This window comes from Pan troglodytes, chromosome 6, assembly GCF_028858775.2.
Source record: "Pan troglodytes isolate AG18354 chromosome 6, NHGRI_mPanTro3-v2.0_pri, whole genome shotgun sequence".
Lineage (NCBI taxonomy): Eukaryota > Metazoa > Chordata > Mammalia > Primates > Hominidae > Pan > Pan troglodytes.
In genome coordinates, this window is record NC_072404.2 from 21,173,571 (window position 1) to 21,195,010 (window position 21,440).

The 21,440-nt window shown below is 36.2% G+C and overlaps 1 protein-coding gene across 2 annotated transcripts in view; it reads right to left on the reverse strand.

Moving 5' to 3' along the window:
* The window catches only part of AGMO (alkylglycerol monooxygenase), a 404,065-nt gene that overhangs the window by 167,189 nt on the left and 215,436 nt on the right, over positions 1-21,440 (reverse strand). For both annotated transcript variants that reach the window (XM_518978.9, XM_009452691.5), the window contains 2 exons: positions 17,899-18,033; positions 15,943-16,059 (listed from right to left, as the gene is read on the reverse strand). In XM_518978.9, the coding sequence (XP_518978.4) occupies positions 15,943-16,059; positions 17,899-18,033 (252 nt within the window). The remainder of the gene's footprint in view (positions 1-15,942; positions 16,060-17,898; positions 18,034-21,440) is intronic.

Here is a 21,440-nt window from a genome sequence, read left to right on the forward strand (position 1 = left end):
GTTCCTGGACATGACAAACATTTTCCCCACTCAAGTCTGTTTCACCTACTATTCCTCTGCTTGAAATGACTTCCCCTAGTGATCATTAGGGTGCATTTCATTCAGGTCTCTATTCAAATACATGTCCTTGTCCCTCCAACACAAAATAGTACTTCTCCATAACTCTCTCTAACCATTTTCTGTTTTATTGCTCTTCATATGATTTTCCACTTCTATACACGTATATATTTGTTGGTGCATTCTCTGTTGTCTGTCTCCTCTTGCTAGGATGTAAACTCAATGAAACTTTTTATCTCTTCATTCACTGTCGTATCCCAAGTGCCTAGAATATAGAACTCAATATGTTTATTGAAAGACTGATAAAATGAATATTTTATATTTGTTTTAGTATTAATACATTAAATCTTATTACATTGCTAATATGTTATTTTGGGAAAACTGAATCTATTTCATTTTTCCCAAATTCATTTTATTTTAGGTTCAGGAGATATATTTGCAGGTTTGTTACATTAGTATATTGCCTGATGCTGAGGTTTGAGATAGAAATGATCCTATCACCCAGGTAGTGAGCACTGTACCCAACAATTAGTTTTTCAACTTTTGCCCCCCTCCTTTATTCCTTAGTCCCCAGTGTCTATTGTTGTCATCTTTATGTCCAGGGTACCCAATGTTTAGCTTCCATTCATAAGTAAGAACTTGCAATATTTGGTTTTCTGCTCCTGCACTAATTCACCTGGAGTAATGGCCTCCAGCTGCATTCATGTTGCTGCAAAGGACATGAATTCTATTTCATGGCTGCATAGTAATCCATGGTATATATGTAACACGTTTTCTTCAACCAATCCTCCGTTGGTGGGCACCTAGGTTGATTCCATGTCTTTGCTATTGTGAATAATGCTGCGATGAACATGAGTGCATGTGTCTTTTAGAGTGATTTATTTTCTTTTGGATATATACCCAGTAATGGGACTGCTGTGTCAAATGGTAGTTCTAAGTTCTTTGAGAAATTTCCAAACTGCTTTCCACAGTGGCTGAACTAATTTACATTCTCACCAACAGTGTGTATGTATTCCCTTTTCTTTTTAGCCTCACCAGCATCTGTTGTTTTGATTTTTTAAGAACAGCCATTCTTACTGGTGTGAAAACAGTATCTCATCGTGGTTTTGATTTGCATTTCTCTAATGATTAGTGACGTTGAGAATTTTTTCATGTTTGTTGGATACTTGTATGTCTACTTTTGAGAGGTGCCTGTTTATGTTCTTTGCCCACTTTTTAATGTGGCTATTTTTTTCTTGTTGATTTGGTTAAGTTCCTTATAGATTTTACATATTAGCCCTTTGTCAGATGGGTAGTTGTCAAGTATTTTCTCCCATTCTGTAGACTGTCTGTTTACTCTGTTGATAGTTTTGCTGTGCAGAAGCTCTTTATTGTAACTAGGTCCCACCTGTCAATTTGTTTTTGTTGTAGTTGCTTTTGAGGACTTACTCATAAATTATTTCCCTAGGCCAATGTCCAGAATGATCTTCAACAAAGTTGACAAAAGCAATGGGGAAAGGACTCCTTATTCAGTAAGTGGTATAGGGATAGCTGGCTAGCCATATGCAGAAGAATGAAACCAGACTCCTACCTTTCACCATATATAAAAAGTAACTCAAGATTGATTAAAGATTTGAATGTAAGACCTCAAACTATAAAAACCCTAGAAGAAAACATTAATACAATTAATCAATAATTTAATATTAAATATTTAATAACAATGTTTTATTTGTGAAACAGGGTTTTACTCCCATCACTCAGGCTTGTAGTGTAATGGTACCATCTAGGCTCACTACAACTTCCCTTTCCAGCCTTAAGCTATTCTCCTGCCTCAGCCTCCAGAGTAGCTGGGACTACGGGCACATGCTACTGTGCACAGCTAACTTTTTTTTTTTCTTCGAGACAGAATTTCGTTCTTGTTGCCCAGGCTGGAGTGCAATGGCGCCATCTCGGCTCACTGCAATCTCCGCCTCCTGGGTTCAAGCAATTCACCTGCCTCAGCCTCCCTAGTAGCTGGGATTACAGGCACCCACCACCTTACATACCCGACTAATTTTTTTGTATTTTTAGTAGAGATGGGGTTTCACCATGTTGGCCAGGCTTGGTCTCGAACTCCTGACCTCAGGTGATCTGCCTGCCTCTGGCTCCTGAAGTGCTGGGATTATAGGCGTGAGCCACTGCACCCAGCCAACGGCTAATTTTTGTATTTTTTGTAGAGATGGGTTTTCACCACATTGTCCAGGCTGGTCTCAAACTCCTGGACTCAAGTCTGGCCGCAGCCTCCCAATGTACCAGGATTTATAGGCCTGAGCCACCACACCTCAACTAATACCAATACTTTATATTCCTCAAACTTTAAAATAAATTCAACTAAGTTATTCAATCAATAGTTTAATATTAAATTATTAAGTGTTTCTAAATGTTAAATATTTAAATATTAAGTACCTTAATATTTATTCCCTTAATTCCTTAAAAAACAGAATATCCCAAAAATGAGTTTAAAAGAAACTGAGAATATTGAAGAGGGAATTCAACATAGAACACATATGCTTAATTTAGGGTGCATTTTCCTATGGAACTTAAGTTTTTCTATATAGCATCCTTTGATAGACTAGTAAGGGAGATAATCAGTTGAACGTCTCTAAATTCTACACATGCGGCTGGGTGTGGTGGCTCACGCGTGTAATCCCAGCACTTTACGAGGCTGAGGTGAGCGGATCACTTGAGGTCAGGAGTTCAGGACCAGTCTGGCCAACACGGTGAAACCCCGTCTCTACTAAAAATACAAAAATTAGCCGGGCATGGTGGCACACACCTGTAGTCCCAACTACTTGGGCAGCTGAGGCAGGAGTAAACTACTGTTTGAACCTGGGAAGAAGAGGTTGCAGGGAGGCGGGATCATGCCATTGCACTCCAGCCTGTGCGTCACAGCAAGAATCTGTCTCAAAAATAAATAAATAAATAAATAAATTCTACAAATTCATTCCATGAATATATACTGAGTATGTGCTGGGCACTATGGTAAATATGAGTCTGAGTAACCAAGAACAAAATCCCTGCCCTTGAATTCATACCACCTTAGTATTTGCCCGTAAGAACACTGGCCAAGTACACTAGAGCAGAAGAAAAAAAAATAGCATTTATAGGTTTTGAAGACTATAAACATTTAGTCTCCTGTGTTTTAAACAATATGTGAAATCACACGTAGCTTATTAGTTTTTTTTATAACAGGGAGGATTTTATTTTTTCATTTAATTTACTCCCATTTCAAATTATATACTGCTGGTTTATCTTTCATATAAAATATCTCTGTCCTAAAGTGCTAAATTGAAATTATTCTAAATTAGTTCCATTTTAATTTGGACGTATGATCGGTTCTTAATCACAAAGCATTTGGGAAAGATCATAACCATAAATAGCTTTATGAGGCAATAAATTATTTTTCCTTTTTAAAAATTATCTGTCAAGTTTCACTACTGTGTGGTGGCTCATGCCTATAATCCCAGCACTTTGGGAAGCTGAGGTCGGCAATTCACTTGAGGCCAGGAGTTTGAGACCAGCCTGGCCAACATGGCGAAACCCCATCTCTACTAAAAACACAAAAATAATACAAAAATTATCCGGGCATGGTGGCGGTACTTGCCTGTAATTCCAGCTACTTGGGAGGTTAAGGCACAAGAACTGATTGAAACTGGGAGGAGGTGGTTTCGGTAAGCTGAGATGGCACCACAGCACTCCAGCCTGGGCAACAGAGTGATATTCTGTCTCAAAAAAAAAATTACTTGGTAGCTCTTGTTTTCATAGGTTTCCCAGTGCAAGGATGATAGTTTAGATTTGTAGCCCCAATTATGCCTGCAGAACCCTATCTACTCCAACTTTCTTTAAATAGATGGGAAATAAATACTTAGGAAGAGGTATCATTAACAACACAAAAACAGCAAAATTACATGTTTGACGCCATGTTACTTAATCAATGAATGGGTGGGAATTCTTCTTTTGCCCACAGATATTATAAAGAAGAAAGCCCTTTTCTTCTTGAAGAAGACTATCACCGTCTTATTCTTGCATGGGAAAACCTTGGGGGTCAACACAACCTCCTCTCTCATTTCTCCACCAAACAAACCTCACAAAGGAGCTATCAAACTCAGTCACTACATCTTAAAATAACAGTATGTTTCTATATGAAAGAATTCTTTTTTTAAACTTTATGCATTGTCAAAGATGATTTGATAATATTTTCCATAATTTTATTCTAAGGCTTTAGAAATGAAAATCTCTAGATTTTCTTATTAAAACAAGTTGGTACATTCTTAGTAGTTTCTCTAAAAGGTGCCTGACAAGGTCTACAAAAGTTATTATTTTGATTAATGCTCATCTTCTCAGACATCTGTAAAATGAGGCTAATATTGCTTAACACTGAAACCTCTACAATCTCTGATGTGAAGGCAGCAGATTGGCTTTCTTGGCATACTTATCCTGCTGCCCTTATTAATATCTCTGTGGCTCTGAGGGCCCAATATTCCAGACACTGTGAGCTTGCGGATTTGTTATGCTGAATCCGAAGGCTTGAAGATGCTTCTCAGTGTTACAACATAAACACAAGAGCAGAATCCAATGTGACACCATACTGCAATGTATAATTATATGTGAGTCTCAAGAATCTGTCTTGAAAGAATTTCTTGCTCTTTAAAATAATTGTCAATATTGGCTATCTTATTCTTTTCCCTACTTTTTCAGAACTCCCTAGGTGGCTACCACTAAAGCATACTAAGAGGAATATAATTACAGTAAACATTTGCTAGAATTTCAAGCAAGAAGCAAACATAATAAATATATCAAAGGTGAAAATACATTGGCTAAAAAAGTATAATTAACATATAGTTCAAAACATTGAATTGACATGGAGTTCATCAGTTTCTACAAAAATTTTAAGAAATAAAAGCCAAAGATTACATTGTATTTTAGAAATACCAAAATATTAGATATGTAACAATTATATTTGACACTATGGTTCTACTCCATTAAAATATGAATGTGTACCTGATAAGATAGAGAACTTCACCCTCCTACCTGGAAAAACAAACAATAGCAATATATCTGAAATGATTGTTTTCAAATCACAGGGCACAAGGCAAAAAAGAACAGCGATCTCAGGGAAATAGGATACAAATGACATGATCCATATTGCACCAGTTTCCCACCTTGAGAGTTTCTAGGTTACAATACAGAGGGACCCAGAGGAGCTTGGTGGATTCCCTGAATTGTGGAGAAAGAGCCAGGATTTGAGAGAAACCAAGAAGGCTAGCATTTGGAAAACAGAGTACCAAAAAAGGAAGAGTTATGCATAGAGAACCCTAAAAATTTGCAGAGTGTCGGTCAAGTCTTTAGCAAGTCAGCTCATGCGTGATACCCTGAAGAAATTATCCAAGGGCAAAAAAGGATCAGAGTTACAATGCCCAGTATGTGTGTAATGCATACTCCTACCAGACAGACTGGAAAATCTCATGATTCACTGGACATTCACTAAGTAGAGAACACCAAAGGGTTGTGCCTCAGTATTGGGTAGTAATTGGTCCAAGACTGAAAACCTCTAGCAAAGAAAGATCCTACAACAGTTGCCAAAAGAGTCTGTTGTTAACATATTACCTTTTTTGAATGCTCCATAAAACTATTTTGTGGGAGCCACTCTGAATAATCTGTATTTGCCTCAAGATCAAATTTCCTTGTACTTTTAATAGGAAACTTTTATTTTCTTACTAAGAAACAAGTGGATCTACAAACTAAATACCTTTTAATTATTTTCCAAAATACAGAAGAGAAAAGGTGTTAAAAGACTGTTTCAGAGACAGACCAGACTTTCTTTCTAAAAGGATTTTTTTTTTTTTTTTTTTTTTTTTTTTTTGAGACAGAGTCTTGCTCTGTCGCCTAGGCTGGAGTGCAGTAGCACAATCTTGGCTTCTGCACAACCTCTAACTCCTGGGTTCAAGTGATTCTCTTGCCTCAGCCTCCAGAGTAGCTGGGATTACAGACACCTGCCACCGCACCCAGCTAATTTTTGTATTTTTAGCAGAGGTGGAGTTTCTCCACCTTGGTCAGACAGGTCTCAAACTCCTGACCTCAAGTGATCCACCCACCTCGGCCTCCTAAAGTGCTGGATTACAGGCATAAGCCACTGTGCCCAGCCTCTTCACGTGGAATACTTTTAATGAGGAAATGTAACTCCAAAGAACTGCGCATTTAGACTTGGGAGTTTCCAAAACAGAATTAAATTGCTTAATTTTTACATACACTTAACAAATCTAAGTGAGGTTATGATTTAAATTATGAGGAGGTTATCATTGATTGTGTTTGTTATGTAACTTTTTAAAGAAGCTGCCTGATCCTCACCAAATTAGAAAGCACTTAGTGATATGAAGATATATTTAATTTCAAAGTTAACATTCTATTATTTGATGCATATACTATTAAATGTGTAATTTCCCAGTTTATTAATGTATTTAAATGTAGTGGACAAAAAATAATGTATTTAGGAAAATACAATGATTACTTTTCTACATTTCTGTAGTCTATGCTTATTTGAAAGGTAGCTTTTGTTAATAGTCTTCCTTTACTACAAATCCATTACATTCATTTCATGCCTTTGTATTATAATTGATGCTCATTTTGGCCCACATTCCTTTTTTTCCCCCACATTACCTTAGTTACCACCGAAAATCTTAAGGAAATGAAATCCCAAGGGGATAGACTAGAGAAAAACAGTATACCATGGACATTGACTTGAAAACTTTCATGAAGAACCTAAGCTAGATCTAATTTGTGCAAGTGGCACTCTCTGCTGTAAGAGTCGACCAAAATATATTGATTTTTTTACAGAAGGTTTTTTTCAGCAGGTTTATTAAAAAACGCCAACATGAAAATATTAGTTACAAAACTGTAGTACCCATAATGTTTTACAGAGCATGGCATTCAGGGGAATTAAAAACCATAAAAATGTTTCCAAATTTATATTGGATACTCTCAGATGCACTGTAACTTGAAATATATCATCAAAGTAATCTGTGTTCAAATGTGTCTGCAGTAACTTTATTACATATCCTATTATAAGACCTTATTGAATATTCAAACTGGTTTTTGTGTGTTTATTATTTAAAAGAAGCATTGACTTTTCAATTTTAGTTTGTAGAACATGCTAGTGCAATACATATTTTTATTTCAAACATGTATTCATGATATCACCCCAGGAAGTGGACCCTGGCAGCTGAGGAATTGATTTTTCAAGGATTACTAAACCAAAATCAACATAAAAGTCCGTGGGTCCTATCACTAAACTAAACACTATATATTTAAATGTATGCTTTGCAAGTTTCAGTAAGAAAGGAATGTGTCTCTTACACCTTTGTCGTGGCCATCAAATTGCTTTCTGGATTCCCAAAGTTATTTATATAGAACTTGCATACATAAAACAAGTACGTATTTATCTTCTCTAATATATGCATAAACAGAAAAGACTGTGGGACCACAGCAGGGTCCCCAATTACAAGTCAGCCACAACTTTTCTGTGTGATTATTGGCTACAGTGAATCTGCAAAAAAATATTGCTGTTGGATTTTAATGTCTTTGTATGCTTTTAGACATCCCTGAGATTAGAAAGGCACTATAGAATTTTGCAAATAAACAACCTTTCTTCCTAGTCACACAGCATGTTCTCAGCAAAGAAAAACACATGTGGGAAACAAGCAAATGCACCTTTCAAAATTAATTTGTGTCAGGAATGAAGCTGTCTCCAACTCTAATTTCAGTTTGTAAAGGGTTTCAACACTTGATATTTCTCTTCGTCAATATATCTACATGAGTTTCTCATATATTTTTTCATGACAGTAGAGAAATCTTGAGAAAACCATGCTGTAAGTCACAAATTTTAATGTACACAGTGTCTGGCTACATTTTTACCCAGGAAGCACTCACTCATGCCCAGGCATTCAAATGTTAATGGCCACTATTTCAAATTTAACATGGAGGTTCACATAGCTTAAAATGAGTAAGTCTCCCTCTTTTGTTTCTATGAATCAGTATAATTTATTTAGAGATTTTATTTAATACAACTAATAAAAATCAACAATGCGAACTGTACTCAACATTGGTTAGTGTATCAACAGTTGGATATTTAGACACAGATGACCCTGGCTTTTCTTTTGGTCTCATTCAACTATTTAAGCTCCATTAATGATGTAGATTTTAGTTCTACTTGGGGAGAACATATTAAGTTAATATATTAAACAAAGTAGTTAAGTGAGGGGTTATGTGACTTTACGTTAAACAAATATGAAGTCTAAGCATTTTGGTGGTTTGATGTTTAGGTGTGCACTGCCAAGCGTAATGTGGTTCATGCCACAGTTATAAAAGCTTTGGTCCAAAAAGAAATTCTTGGTTTCAAATTTTGTCATTTTGGGGGCTAAAGCCAAATAAACCTGGTACACTATGCAATTTGTTTCATCATTAGCTCTAGCACAGGTAAGAAAAACAAACAGTAACTATATGTCCAATCATTACATTTTCAAAAAACTTCTGGCCCCATAGTATCCTAGTTCCTGCATTTGCTTCACAAAATGGAAACAAGAATCTAACTCATTGTTTTCTGCTACAATAATACAAGTCGATTTTACGTTTCCCTGTGGCTTTTTATTTTAAAAAATTATATTTGGACAGAGAGCACATACAAACTTATCTATTGTTTAAAATTGGGGTTCCTATATGGAGAATAATTTGGTTACTAACTTTGAACACACACACAAAATAAGTATATATGGACAACACCAATCATTAAAGTTTTAAAATAATGTTAAAATTAAAATGGTTTTTGTTGGTTTAATGCCTGTTTTGTCAGAAACTTGGGATTGCATCCCATCCTTCTGTTTTCCAATTGCTTGGTAGTTTTTTCTCCGTCCCTTTATGGCATCAAATCAACAAGGATTCCTAACTATCCTAAATATGTATGCACCCAACACAGGAGCACCCAGATTTATTAAGCAAGTTCTTAGAGATCTTCAAAGAGATTTAGACCACACAATAATAGTGGGAGACTTTACTACCCCACTAACAATATTAGATCATCCAGACAGAGAATTAACAAAGATATGCAGCACCTGAACTCAGCACTAGACCAAATGGACCTGATAGATACAGTCAGAACTCTCCACCCACAGAGTTCTGGGTGGCAAAATTCTATAGTGCCTTTCTAATCTCAGTGATGTCTAAAAGCATACAAAGACATTAGAATCCAACAGAATTTACATTCTTCTCATCGCTACATGACACATAATCTAAAATCAATCACAAAAATGAAAGTAAAACACTACTCAGCAAATGCAAAAGAACTGAAATCATAACCCACATTCTTTCAGACCACAGTACAATTAGAAATTAAGACTAAGAAATTCACTCAAAACCATACAATTACATGGAAACTGAATAACCTGCTCCTGAATTACTTTTCGGTAAATGATGAAATTAAGGCAGAAGTTTCAAAGAAGTTCTTTGAAACTAATGAGAACAAAGACACAACACACAACATACCAGAATCTCTAGGACACAGCTAAGGCAGTGTGAAGAGAGAGATTTATAGCACTAAAAGTCCACATCAAAAAGTCAGAAACATCTGAAGTTCACAACCTAGTATCACAACTAAATAACTAGAGAAATCAAGAGCAAAGAAATCCCAAAGCTATCACAAGACAATAACCAAAATCACAGCTGAAGCGAAGGAGATTGAGACATGAAAAACCATTGGAAAGATCAACAAATCCAGGACCTGTTTTGGGGAAAACATTAATCCAGTAGAAAGACTGTTAATTAGATTGATAAAGAAGAAACAGAAGATTCAAATAAACACTATCAAAAACAACAAGGAGGTTATTACCAATGACCCCACAGAAGTACAAACAACAATCAGAGAATATTATGAACACTTACATGCACGTACACTAGAAAACCTAGACGAATTTCTTGGATACATACACCCTCCTAAGACTGAACCAGGAAGATATTAAAACCCTAAAGAGACCAATAGTGAGCTCTAAAATTGAGGCAGTAACAAATAACCTACCAATCAACAAAAGCCCAGCACCAGACAGATTCACAGCTGAATTCTACCAGAGGTACAAAGAAGAGCTGGTTCCATTTCTACTGAAACCATTCCAAAATCTTCAGGCCAATATCCTTGACTGACAGTAATGCAAAAATTCTCAATAAAATACTGGCAAACCAAATCTAGCATCACATCAAAAAGCTTATCCACCATGATTAAATAGGCTTTATCCCTGGGTGCAAGGTTGGGTCAACATACACAAATCAGTCAATGTGATTCGTTACGTTAACAGAACTAAAGACAGAAAGCATATGATTATCCCAATAGATGCAGAAAAAGACTTTCTTTAATTCAACACCCTTTCATATTGTTCATTTTCAATAAACTAGGTATTGAAGGAAATTGCCTCAAAATAAAAAGATCCATATAAGACAAACGCACAGCTAACATTTTACTGAATGGGCAAATGTTGGAAGCATTCCCCTTGAAACCAGCACAGGACAAGTATGCCCTCCATCTCTCACCACTCCTATTCAACATAGTATTTTAAGTTCTGGGCAGGGCAATCAGGCAAGAGAAAGAAACAAAGGGCAACAATAGCAAGAGAGGAGGTCAAACTATCCCTATTTGCAGACGACGTGATCCTCTACCTAGAAAACCCCATGGTGTCAACCCAAAAGCTTCTTAAGCTGATAAACGACTTCAGCAAAGTCTCAGGATACAAAATCATATGCAAAAATCACTGGCATTTCTATACACCACTGACAGTCAAACTGAGAGCAAAATTAGGAATGAACTCCCATTAATAACTGCCACAAGAAGAATAAAATACCTAGGGATACAGATAACCAGGGAGGTGAAAGATCTCTAGAAGGACAGCTACAAAACACTACTCAAAGAAATCGGATATTGACACAAACAACTGGAAAGCCATTCCATGCTCATGGATAGCAAGATTCAATATCATTTAAATGGCCATATTGCCCAAAGCAATTTATAGAATCAACACTATGCTTATTAAACACTCCTCACAGAACTAGACAAACATTGTCATTCCTCACAGAATTAGAAAAAACTACTTTAAAATGCACATGGAACCAATAAAAGAGCCCGAACAGCCCAGACAATCCTAAGTAAAAAGAACAAAGCTGGGGACATAACATTATCCAACTTTGAACTACACTACAAGTCTACAGTAACCAAAGCAGCAAGGTACTGGCACAAAAACAGTCACATAGACCAATGGAACAGAACAGAGAACTCAGAAATACTGCACAACTACAACTATCTCATCTTCAACAAACCTGACAAAAACAAGCAATGGGGAAAGGATTCCCTATTCAATAAATGGTGCTGGGATAACTGCCTAGCCATATGCAGAAGATTCAAACTGGACCCCTCCCTTACTGCATATACAAAAATTAACTCAGCATAGATTAAAGACTTAAATGTAAAACCTAAAACTATAAAAACCCTGTAAGACAACCTAGGCAATACCATTCAGGACACAGACAAAAACAAAGATTTCATGATGAAGACGCCAAAAACAATTGCAACAAAACCAAAAATTAACAAATGGGATCTAATTAAACTGAAGAGCTTCTGCAAAGCAAAAGGAACTATCAACAGAGTGAACAGACAACCTACAGAATGGGAGAAAAGTTTTGCAAACTATGCATCCAACAAAGGTATAATACCAAGCATCTATAGGAACTTAAACGCATTTACAAGAAAAAGACAAGCAATCCCATAAAAAAGTGGGCAAAGAACATGAACCTTTCAAAAGAAGACATACATGCAGGCCACAATCATATGAAAAAAAAAAGTTCAACATCACTGACTGTTAGAGAAATGCAAATCAAAACCACAATGGTGTACCATCTCCCACCAGTCAGACTGGGTATTATTATAAAGTCAAAAAATAACATGCTGGTGAGCTTGTGGAGATAAAGGAATGCTTATACACTGTTGGTGGGAATGTAAATTAGTTCAATCATTGTGGAAGACAGTGTGGAATTCCTCAAAGACAAAGACAGGAATACTATTCCACCCAGCAATCCCATTACTAGGTATACATACAAGAGAATATAAATCATTCTTTTATAAAGTTAAATGCATATATATGTTCACTGAAACACTATTCACAATATCAAAGACATGGAATCAACCTAAATGCCCATCAATGATAGACTGGATAAAGAAAATTAGGTAAGTATACACCATGGAATACTATGCAGCCACCAAAAACAATGAGGTCATGTCCTTTGCATGAACATGGATGAGCTGGAGGCCATTATCCTTAGCAAACTAACACAGGAACAGAAAACCAAATATTGCATGTTCTCGCTTGTAAGTGGGAGCTAAATGATGAGAACACATGGACACATAAGAGAGGAACAACACACACTGGGGTCTATTGGAGGGTGGAGGGTGGGAGGAGGAAGAGGATTTTACTATTGGGTACTAGGCTTAATACCTAGGTGATAAAATAATCCATACAGCAAACCCCTCATGACACAAGTTTACCTATGTAACAAAACTGCACATGTACCCCCGAACTCAAAATAGAAGTTTAAAAAAATTAAGATGGCTTTTCTCAATACGTTATTCAATAATCTCTGTAACAACTTTCTGAAAATCTATTTAGCAGGACACATTGCATACACTATTGGATGCCCAGCCAAAATATATCTCCCATTTCTTTTATACTAATACTGTGCTGATTTTGTCCAGGTATATACGAGGAATGTGCTCGGGGGAAGTGAGTACCACTGTATCCTGAGGGCAAGAATTATACTTGGTATAATTCACTCATGGTTAATTCATGACCTGATGTTATGGGTTTAGTGTGGGCATGTCCTGAAAAATGAGGCACGAAAGGAAGTTCACTCAGAAAAAATGTGTCTCCGTGTGTGTTTTCCTTCTTAAATAAAATGAAATAAAATTAACAAGATGCTCTAGAAGTATTGACTTTGCTGCCTTTGGTCAAAAGCTGTAAGGGCAGGATGACTGGAGTTATTGCAATTATTTTATGATAACAAAATCCAAAGGAATTAGAGAAGCCCTTTTAGAAGCGCTGCATGTTTGAACTGCTGAAGTAATCAATCCTGGAAACACCTGCCATATTCCGGACAAATTTAATTGAATATTCTGTATTTTTAGAGCAGAAGACACCTAATGGACACTCCTACCATAGATATCTTAATTAAAATGTTATCCTACAGGCATGTTTATATGTCACTAGGTGTTTATAAATGATTAAATACTTTTTTTGAAAACAAGTTCAAATCACGTATTTATGTGTGATAACATCTATTGTTATATAGATCTAACATTTGTTATTTTTGCCTACTTGAGCCTATTTACTTGCCTTTTTCTATAATCTGTCACCTCAATTTTTTTTTTCAAGCCACTCTGTTCTTCGTAGACCATGAGGATCCTGTGTAGTTGACCCTGCCCTCCCATTTGTAGGCTGGGTACATAATCTAGGACCACCACATAGATAGATTCGTTCAGTAATGTACAGATAAATTAAGCCACAACATCAAGCTCAATTTGGGTATTTTCACTTGTGGGATTCTTTGAATGGCAGTATTTTACCTAGAGCAAGTTGGCAGCCATCTTGCCACTATGAAGGGTCACAGTTTACAGGAGAATTTGCACTCAGAAAAGCATAGCTGTAGGAAGTAAAGAAGATTCCTGATGACATTATTTGCCCTCTTGGGTCCAGCACTGTCTAAAGAAGCAATAGTCCCAAACTTTTCAGTTACGTTAATAAATCCACTCTGCATTGAATTTCTGCCATATACAATAAAAAAAGTCCCACCTAACACTCCTGCCTAGAAGTCCTGCTCAGGACCTATTTCAAGAAACCTCCTTTCCTTATAATTAACTATATAAATCATACAGAATATATAGAACTGTTACAGTGGCATCTTCCTACTTAGATTATTACACTGGTACCTAACTAATTAAAATAATTCCATAGGTCTTATATTGAAATTATTGATAACCCTAGATTAGATTCATTTTTCAGCATATATTATTTATTAATTTCTTTTACTTATGGAGTTTTTAACTAGATACACTGATGCCTATCAATAATACACATTGTTGTTTGAAAATGATTTATTATTCTCTGTATTCACTGAATGTTAATCCTATCTTTATTCATTTAGGTTTTTTTCCTGGATTGTTGTATTTTTCTTTTTAGGCTTTTTCAGAGTTCTCCATATCTGAAGATAACATCTCTTCCACGTTTTTAATCTGTTTATCTATTGACTTTAGCACTGTGTAATGGATGATTAATTTAGTCCATCTATTCTTTTTTCATTTGTTTGAGACTGAGTCTCGCTCTGTCCCCCAGGCTGGAGTGCAGTGGCGCGATCTCGGCTCACTGCAAGCTCTGCCTCCCAGGTTCACGTCATTCTCCTGCCTCAGCCTCCTGAATAGCTGGGACTACAGGGCACCCCACCATGCCTGGCTACTTTTTTTTGTATTTTTTAGTAGAGACGTGGTTTCACCATATTAGCCAGGATGGTCTCGATCTCCTGACCTCGTGATCCGCCCACCTTGGCCTCCCAAAGTGCTGGGATTACAGACATGAGCCACCACGCCCAGCCTCAATTTAGTCCATCTTTTAATGCACTAGTTTAAGCTGCTATGTAAGCCATTGAGTGTTGCATGCTAGTTATACTTTTACATTTTAAAAGTTTATTTTAATTACTTTAAAAATGACAGCTAGAACAACTATCAGAATATATGTTCAGTTGCCTCACTGGATTCATATATTGTCAACACTTTTAACTCCTTAGGTGTCTTTCAATTTTTGCTAGCTGTTCTGTGCATTTTAATAATTATATTTTTGTATATTTTATCCATCAATTTTAAGTGTCCTATACACCTTAAAGAATAGGAGTATCTTAACCACCACTTTGCTACACCTGTTTCTTTCCAATATAACTAATATTCAGAGTTACCATGTAACTTTCAATATTCCTGATTCACTGAGGTTTTTCATGGGGTGCTTACTTTATTGGTAACAAGGTATAAAAACAGCATTTTTTAAAACTCACCTGTGATTCTATTTTCTACTTCACCTACTTACAATTTAGTTACCTTATTGCTTTCATGTACCTTTTGGAGCTACTGTAAATTTTTAATGAAGAATACAAATAAATCTATAAAACAAAAATTTTTTTTTTGCAACTTACAACATATTTTTATATACCTTATGTTATTTTTGCTCTTTCCAAAACCTAGGTAGTATGAGTATTCTTTTGTGGCCAAAAAAATGATCCCCAAAGTGGCGATCCCTGAACTAAATCCTGGTCTAGTGCTCTTCTATTTGCACCAGACAAACTGGAATATTCTGAATGTTTCAGAAAAGTCAAACTAAAGGAATTAAACTCTACACTGAAAACGCTTTAAAGTAATTCTATCAGGGAGTTCTCTAAATGAAGGTAAATATGTTGAAACTGATGAAAAGTATGATTTCCCACACATTTAATTCTGACTTCTGAAGTATTTTTATTGTAATTGTTATAAAATTTGTTTATGGCAAATAATTTCTTATTAATCACACAGATTAACAGCATACCACCTGGTGAACATTCTGCACAGAAGCATTTTGGATAGAATTAATTCATTTACATTTAGTAGTCCAGAAGATGTGTTTTACCTATTTAAATGTGAGACATTGCCAAAATTACAGCAGACAACTACAGAGAATATATGACAGCCTTAATATGGGGAGCTTATTTTCATTTTCAAACAAAGTAACAGATAATGTTCTCACACTATTTAAAATGGGTATTACTTACAGCTGTATCTGCAAACGTCTCTTCATAAAATGCCAACATCAGAGCAAACTGTACAACTGTATATATCTTTAATAGCTGAGATGAAGATGATGAGAAGGGAACTTCTTTGCCGGTGACCTAGGTAGACAAGAACCATTTCCTTTATATTGCTCCAGACTTATTTTTCTTACTGAAATTCACACTAAGAGATATTTGAAAAAAGTATCTGCTATTATTTTTTTTAAAAGACAAACATAATTTTTAAAAATAGAAACATGTCTAAGTTAGGAGACTTTCTCATTTTGAAAGCATTACAATTATGATGTAGTCTGCCTTAAAGAGCAGCATAAGAACTAATTCAGCAATATGTGCAAATAATAAAGAGACCCAAAATGCATGGGATGTATCTTCCCTATTTGATATGTCCACGATCATATCTGGCGGCAAAAGCAAAGTAAAAGAAAAAACAGAAGGTGCCAGATGTGGTGACTCACGCCTGTAATCCCAGCACTTTTGGGAGGCCGAGGCGGGCGGATCACTTGAGGTCAAAAGTTCATGACCAGCGTGGCCAACATGGTGAAACCCCATCTCTACCAGTAATACAAAAATTAGCTGCGCATGGTGGCACACACCTGTAATCCCAGCTACTCAGAAGGCTGAGGCAGAAGAACTGCTTGAACCCAGTAGGCAGAGGCTGCAGTGAGCCAGGACTGCATGACTGCACTCCAAACTGGGCAACAGTCCCAAAAAAAAAAGAAAAAGGAAAAAAAAGAAGGTGATCTTGGCAGTGTAGGTAATCACGCTTCAAAGAAAAATACTATTTTATTGGAAACAACTTTTCTAAAGTTATTTATTGGAAACTTTGGAAAAGTTTTTCCAATAGACTACATTTCTACTCTAGCATTTAAGTTTCCCCAAAATGCTACAAATCTATTTTTTTAATGCAGACTCCAGCACTCATATAACTTTAAAATACTGTACTCACTTTGAGTTATCTATTGACAAAATGAAAAATAATAAATCGATCTTAGAAAACAGCTTTTTGGAGTTGAAATATCAAAGTTATTTCACCTATATCAAGTTGGTGGATTGTTGCACAATGAATTGTGAACATAAACTCAAGTGGGAAACTTATTCCTAGCGGCTTTGGTAACTGAGCGAGAAAATGTCATTATTTAGATTAGGATTTTTTCAAAATAACAGTATTTAAATAAAACATCTTATTTTATTTCCTTGAAACATCACAGGGTAACTTTTGTACACATAGTATCATCCTTGAAATTAAGAGTAGTTTACTCTTCCTATTGTTTCTGCATTACTATACATTTATTTGATAAGAAATCACAACTTATATACTAAATGATTAAAAAGAAGCTTCTCTTTCTTCCCCAGAAGAGTAATTTTGGGTTAAAACTGAATTTTTCATTTGGGTTCTGCTGTTTTAAAGATCTTTTTTATTGTTGGTTTTCAATGTGGTTTCTGCATTTAATTCTTCTACTCTACTATAAAATGAATATAGTTATGGTTTGACCCAAAATTCACACTGTCTTAATGTGACTTTAGATACATCTGTTCTGGGGGCCTCAGTTTTTCATGAGTGAAGTTTAGACTGGCTCATTCCTAAGGTTCCCTCCGTCTCTAGCGTTCTAGGACTCTGTGTCTGAGCCGCATGTATTTGTGAAGTTATGCCCTACACAAAGGCAAGCGTTCAAGTCGATATGAAAACCAGCCTCTGCAGCACTGCTCCACAATCTGTGCTCCTAGGTAAAAGGCAGTGTTCCCCTGGGAGAAGACACTCCTTTAATTGGCACATAGTTGGTGGATACTCATTAAGTAAGTTATGCACCACAGGACTGCATCTGACTGGGGGAACATCTTTTTACAGATTTGCATGAAAACAACATATGTACAGGCTGGTTGTAGACCTGACAATATGAGACAATCTTCACCATCTCCAATTCTGTGAACTCTATTTACCTCTGGAATTTCTTCACTGAGACCAAGTCTTGGTTTACCTGGACCCCATCCTGGTCCCTTAAATATGACAGAAAACTTATTGAAGAATCCAGGTGTGGCCCAGAATGTAGTCCATATGGAAAATAAGTGATGGAACTAGAAAGAATAAAAAAAGAGCTTATTTCACATAAGATAAATAGGAAAGATTAAATACCAAAAGTTATGTATATTATTTTATTGTTCAAGGTAATTTACATATTTAAAACATGTTATGCCTGATTAGAGCAACAGAAATGTATAATTGCATTCCATGCTGTAATCTATTCTATGCACTGTATACCATTAAGTGCGTTGTTGTCAATATTTCTTAAGTTCAATAAAATTATAATTTTGAAATGTAAAAACAAGGCAATTGTTTAGACAATCAGCAAAGTAGGAAAAAAATGAGTTAAGAGGCTTTGCTTCCAATGGAATTAACTAGCACCCTGTGCACTCAACATCCCTCCCTAATGACACATTTTCTTTTTTTTTTTTTTTTTTCCCCAAGACAGAGTCTCGCTCTGTTGCCCAGGCTGGAGTGTAGTGGAGCGGCTTTGGCTCACTACAACCTCTGTCTCCTGGGTTCAAGTGATTCTCCTGCCTCAGCCTCCTGAGTAGCTGGCATTACAGGTGCCTGCCACCATGCCAGGCTAATTTTTGTAGTTTTAGTGGCGACAGGGTTTCACCATGTTGGCCAGGCTGGTTTTGAACTCCTGACCTCATGATCCACCCGCCTCAGCCTCCCAAAGTGCTGGGATTACAGGCCTGAGCCACCATGCCCTGCCAATGACACCTTTTCTAAGTGTTGCTCAGTGGATACAAAAGTTGAACATGGTAACATATAAAGATTGCATATCTGTTTAAAAATTTAAAATATAAATTTCTATTTACATGCATTTGACATGTATACAAGTTAAAAGTGTGCCCACGTGATAAATGTTCAATAAATGTTCGCTGTTTATGACATATATATGATCATAATGCACCAGGAAACTAAAAAGACTCCTAGGGATTGAGCATCAGCTATAGACTCTAGAGATGAGTTCTATGATAATTATAGAAATAAATTAATGGAGAAAGAAGTTTTGGCTTTATCAGAATTTGTGATTTTGCTAGTTTTCAATGAGTTGAACCATTAAAATTATAAAAAATAATTTAAAATTGCTTAAAATATCACAATAAGGAATCTGAAGCAACTCAGAAATAATTTAGAACATAACCATTTATGCCTAGTGTTCCATTATTGGAACCCTAAGCATGTGGGGGTTACTTATATCCTACTGCTCAAGGTCATCGCCAAGCTCTAATTGGAAAAATTCAAAAAATTGCAACCTCAAGCATAAATGGGTTAATGGAATAGATCTGAGGAATAGGTAAATGTTAGGTGGAAGCTTTGCCTGGGGCTTTGCAATAATAATAATAATACAGAAAACTAATGTGCGTAGAAGTTATAATGTACATTAATATACTTAATTTGTTTTGTAATTTTGGAAACTGAGTACAGTTTTGTTTCTATCATTCTGGACACAAGCCATGAGAAATACATGGTAATGTTTTAAAATAAAATATTGTTTTTCACTTATTTATTTCCCAATGCTCTGAAAATGTGTGATGACAAAGGAGGGCAAGGTGAATGATTTACGCCTAATAATAAGGAAAACAAACAAACAAACAAAACCCTGTGTCAGTTGGGAGCCATCCTAAGTTGCTTTGATGCCTCTGCAGAATAGGTGAGAAATTTACCTGTATATAAAGGAATGGAGGTGAAAATAAGTGAATGTTTTTGTAAGTTCAGGTATTCCTAATTATCACAACTTGCCGGCTTGACATTTCTGACAATGTAAGTGAACATGTAGAAGAGTAAACCTTAGACCCACTCGTGGCAATTACTATGCTGAAGGAAATGTGAGGGGGAAAGACCTGGAGAATTGAACCTAACAGTTTCAGCAGCTGTTCCTAAATACCTGTGATTTTCTGACCACCGTTCCTCTCAAAATACTAATCATCCCACTACGTGTGCAGCTCTTATTGTATTTAATATTCACTTTCTCATTCTGTCTCAATTATAAACGCCGTTTTCCTCAGCAAGACTGTACACTCCCAAAGCCTTGCTTCTGAAAGAAATCACCCATCAACTGGCAGCACTGGCATCATAGAGAGGCTTGTTTAGAAACACAGATCTTGGACCAGACCACAGAACTACTGAACAGAATCTGCATTTTAGTAGGATCCTCTGATTCACATGCACGGTAAGTTTGCAAAGCTCTGCCCCTAGAGGATAGAGATGAAGGTGTCTCTCTCTTTTTTAATGACTGCAATAAGGAGACAACTCCTATATGAAGAAAAGGGAGCTTTCAGTGTACCATTTCTCAATTGGTTTTATTTACACAAAGCTTATTATTAAGAAAGGATCCAAAATATTTGCTTATATTCTCCTGAGGTGTATCATATTCTTAGTAAGTTTAATCAAGATAGAGACACAGATAGAAATGCCATATAGTTTAGAAGAATGAAGAGAGATAACCACCTTTCTTCTTTTGGTGTACCAGGAGATAAAAATGCCTTTCACTGAACAACTGAAGGCAATTTGTTACGGCCCTTTATGTAAAGAGGCAGCACAGTGTATCGGTTAAATTGAGTTAAGCAAATCTTGGGCTTAGCCTTTCAATCCACCTTGGTTAAGTTTACAGCTAACAAGTTTCCAAACTTTGGGTCAATTATTTAAATTCTGAGAACCTTGGTTTCCTCCATCAGAAAACGGGAATGAAAAGAGCCACTACTTTATAAGGTTTTAGTAATAGCTACATTACATATTTCTCTGCTGCGCTGTTAGCAGTGCACATAGTAGAAGCTCAATAGATGTTAACAATTTTGTTATTTCAACTTTCAGTGAAACTCGAAGTAGTCTGGAAAAGCTGACCCAACATGAGCCAGTAATTTCCTCACTTACCGAATGTAGTAACCAGTCCCCTGTACAGAGCTGTCATTGACCGACCTCTTCAGCTTTTCAAGTATTCTTATCTTTTTCTCATTTATGAGTGCCTAACCCCAGGAGTATTTGTGGTGGTCTGACTCTGACGGATCAGAGCTTCACAGACATTCCTGTTTTCTCTAGTGCCAACCATCGAGACCAATGAACAACCAGTACCACATGTCTAAGAGAAAACTGCTCCAGTCCAACAAGTCTTAGCAAGTGAGGTAATGCACAGACTTAACCAATCTGTAATAGTTCCTGACACTTGGGTCCAAGAACAGTAACACAAAGGCCTCACGATGAATTTCTAACCAGAGTCATGCACCCTGGAAGCAAATATTTTTCTTACTGCGGGATCGGCCTTAATTATACATGTTACTATTGCTCCTACTGAATACATGAACGTATTTCAGGTCCATTCTGAGAAAGGATATGTTTAGAAGCCACTTCATTTTTCATTCTAGGCCATAGACATATTTGAAAATTACTTGTTTTAAAATGTATTTTGCCTGATTTGATTTAAATTTTTGCTTGTGTAATAAAGAGTTAT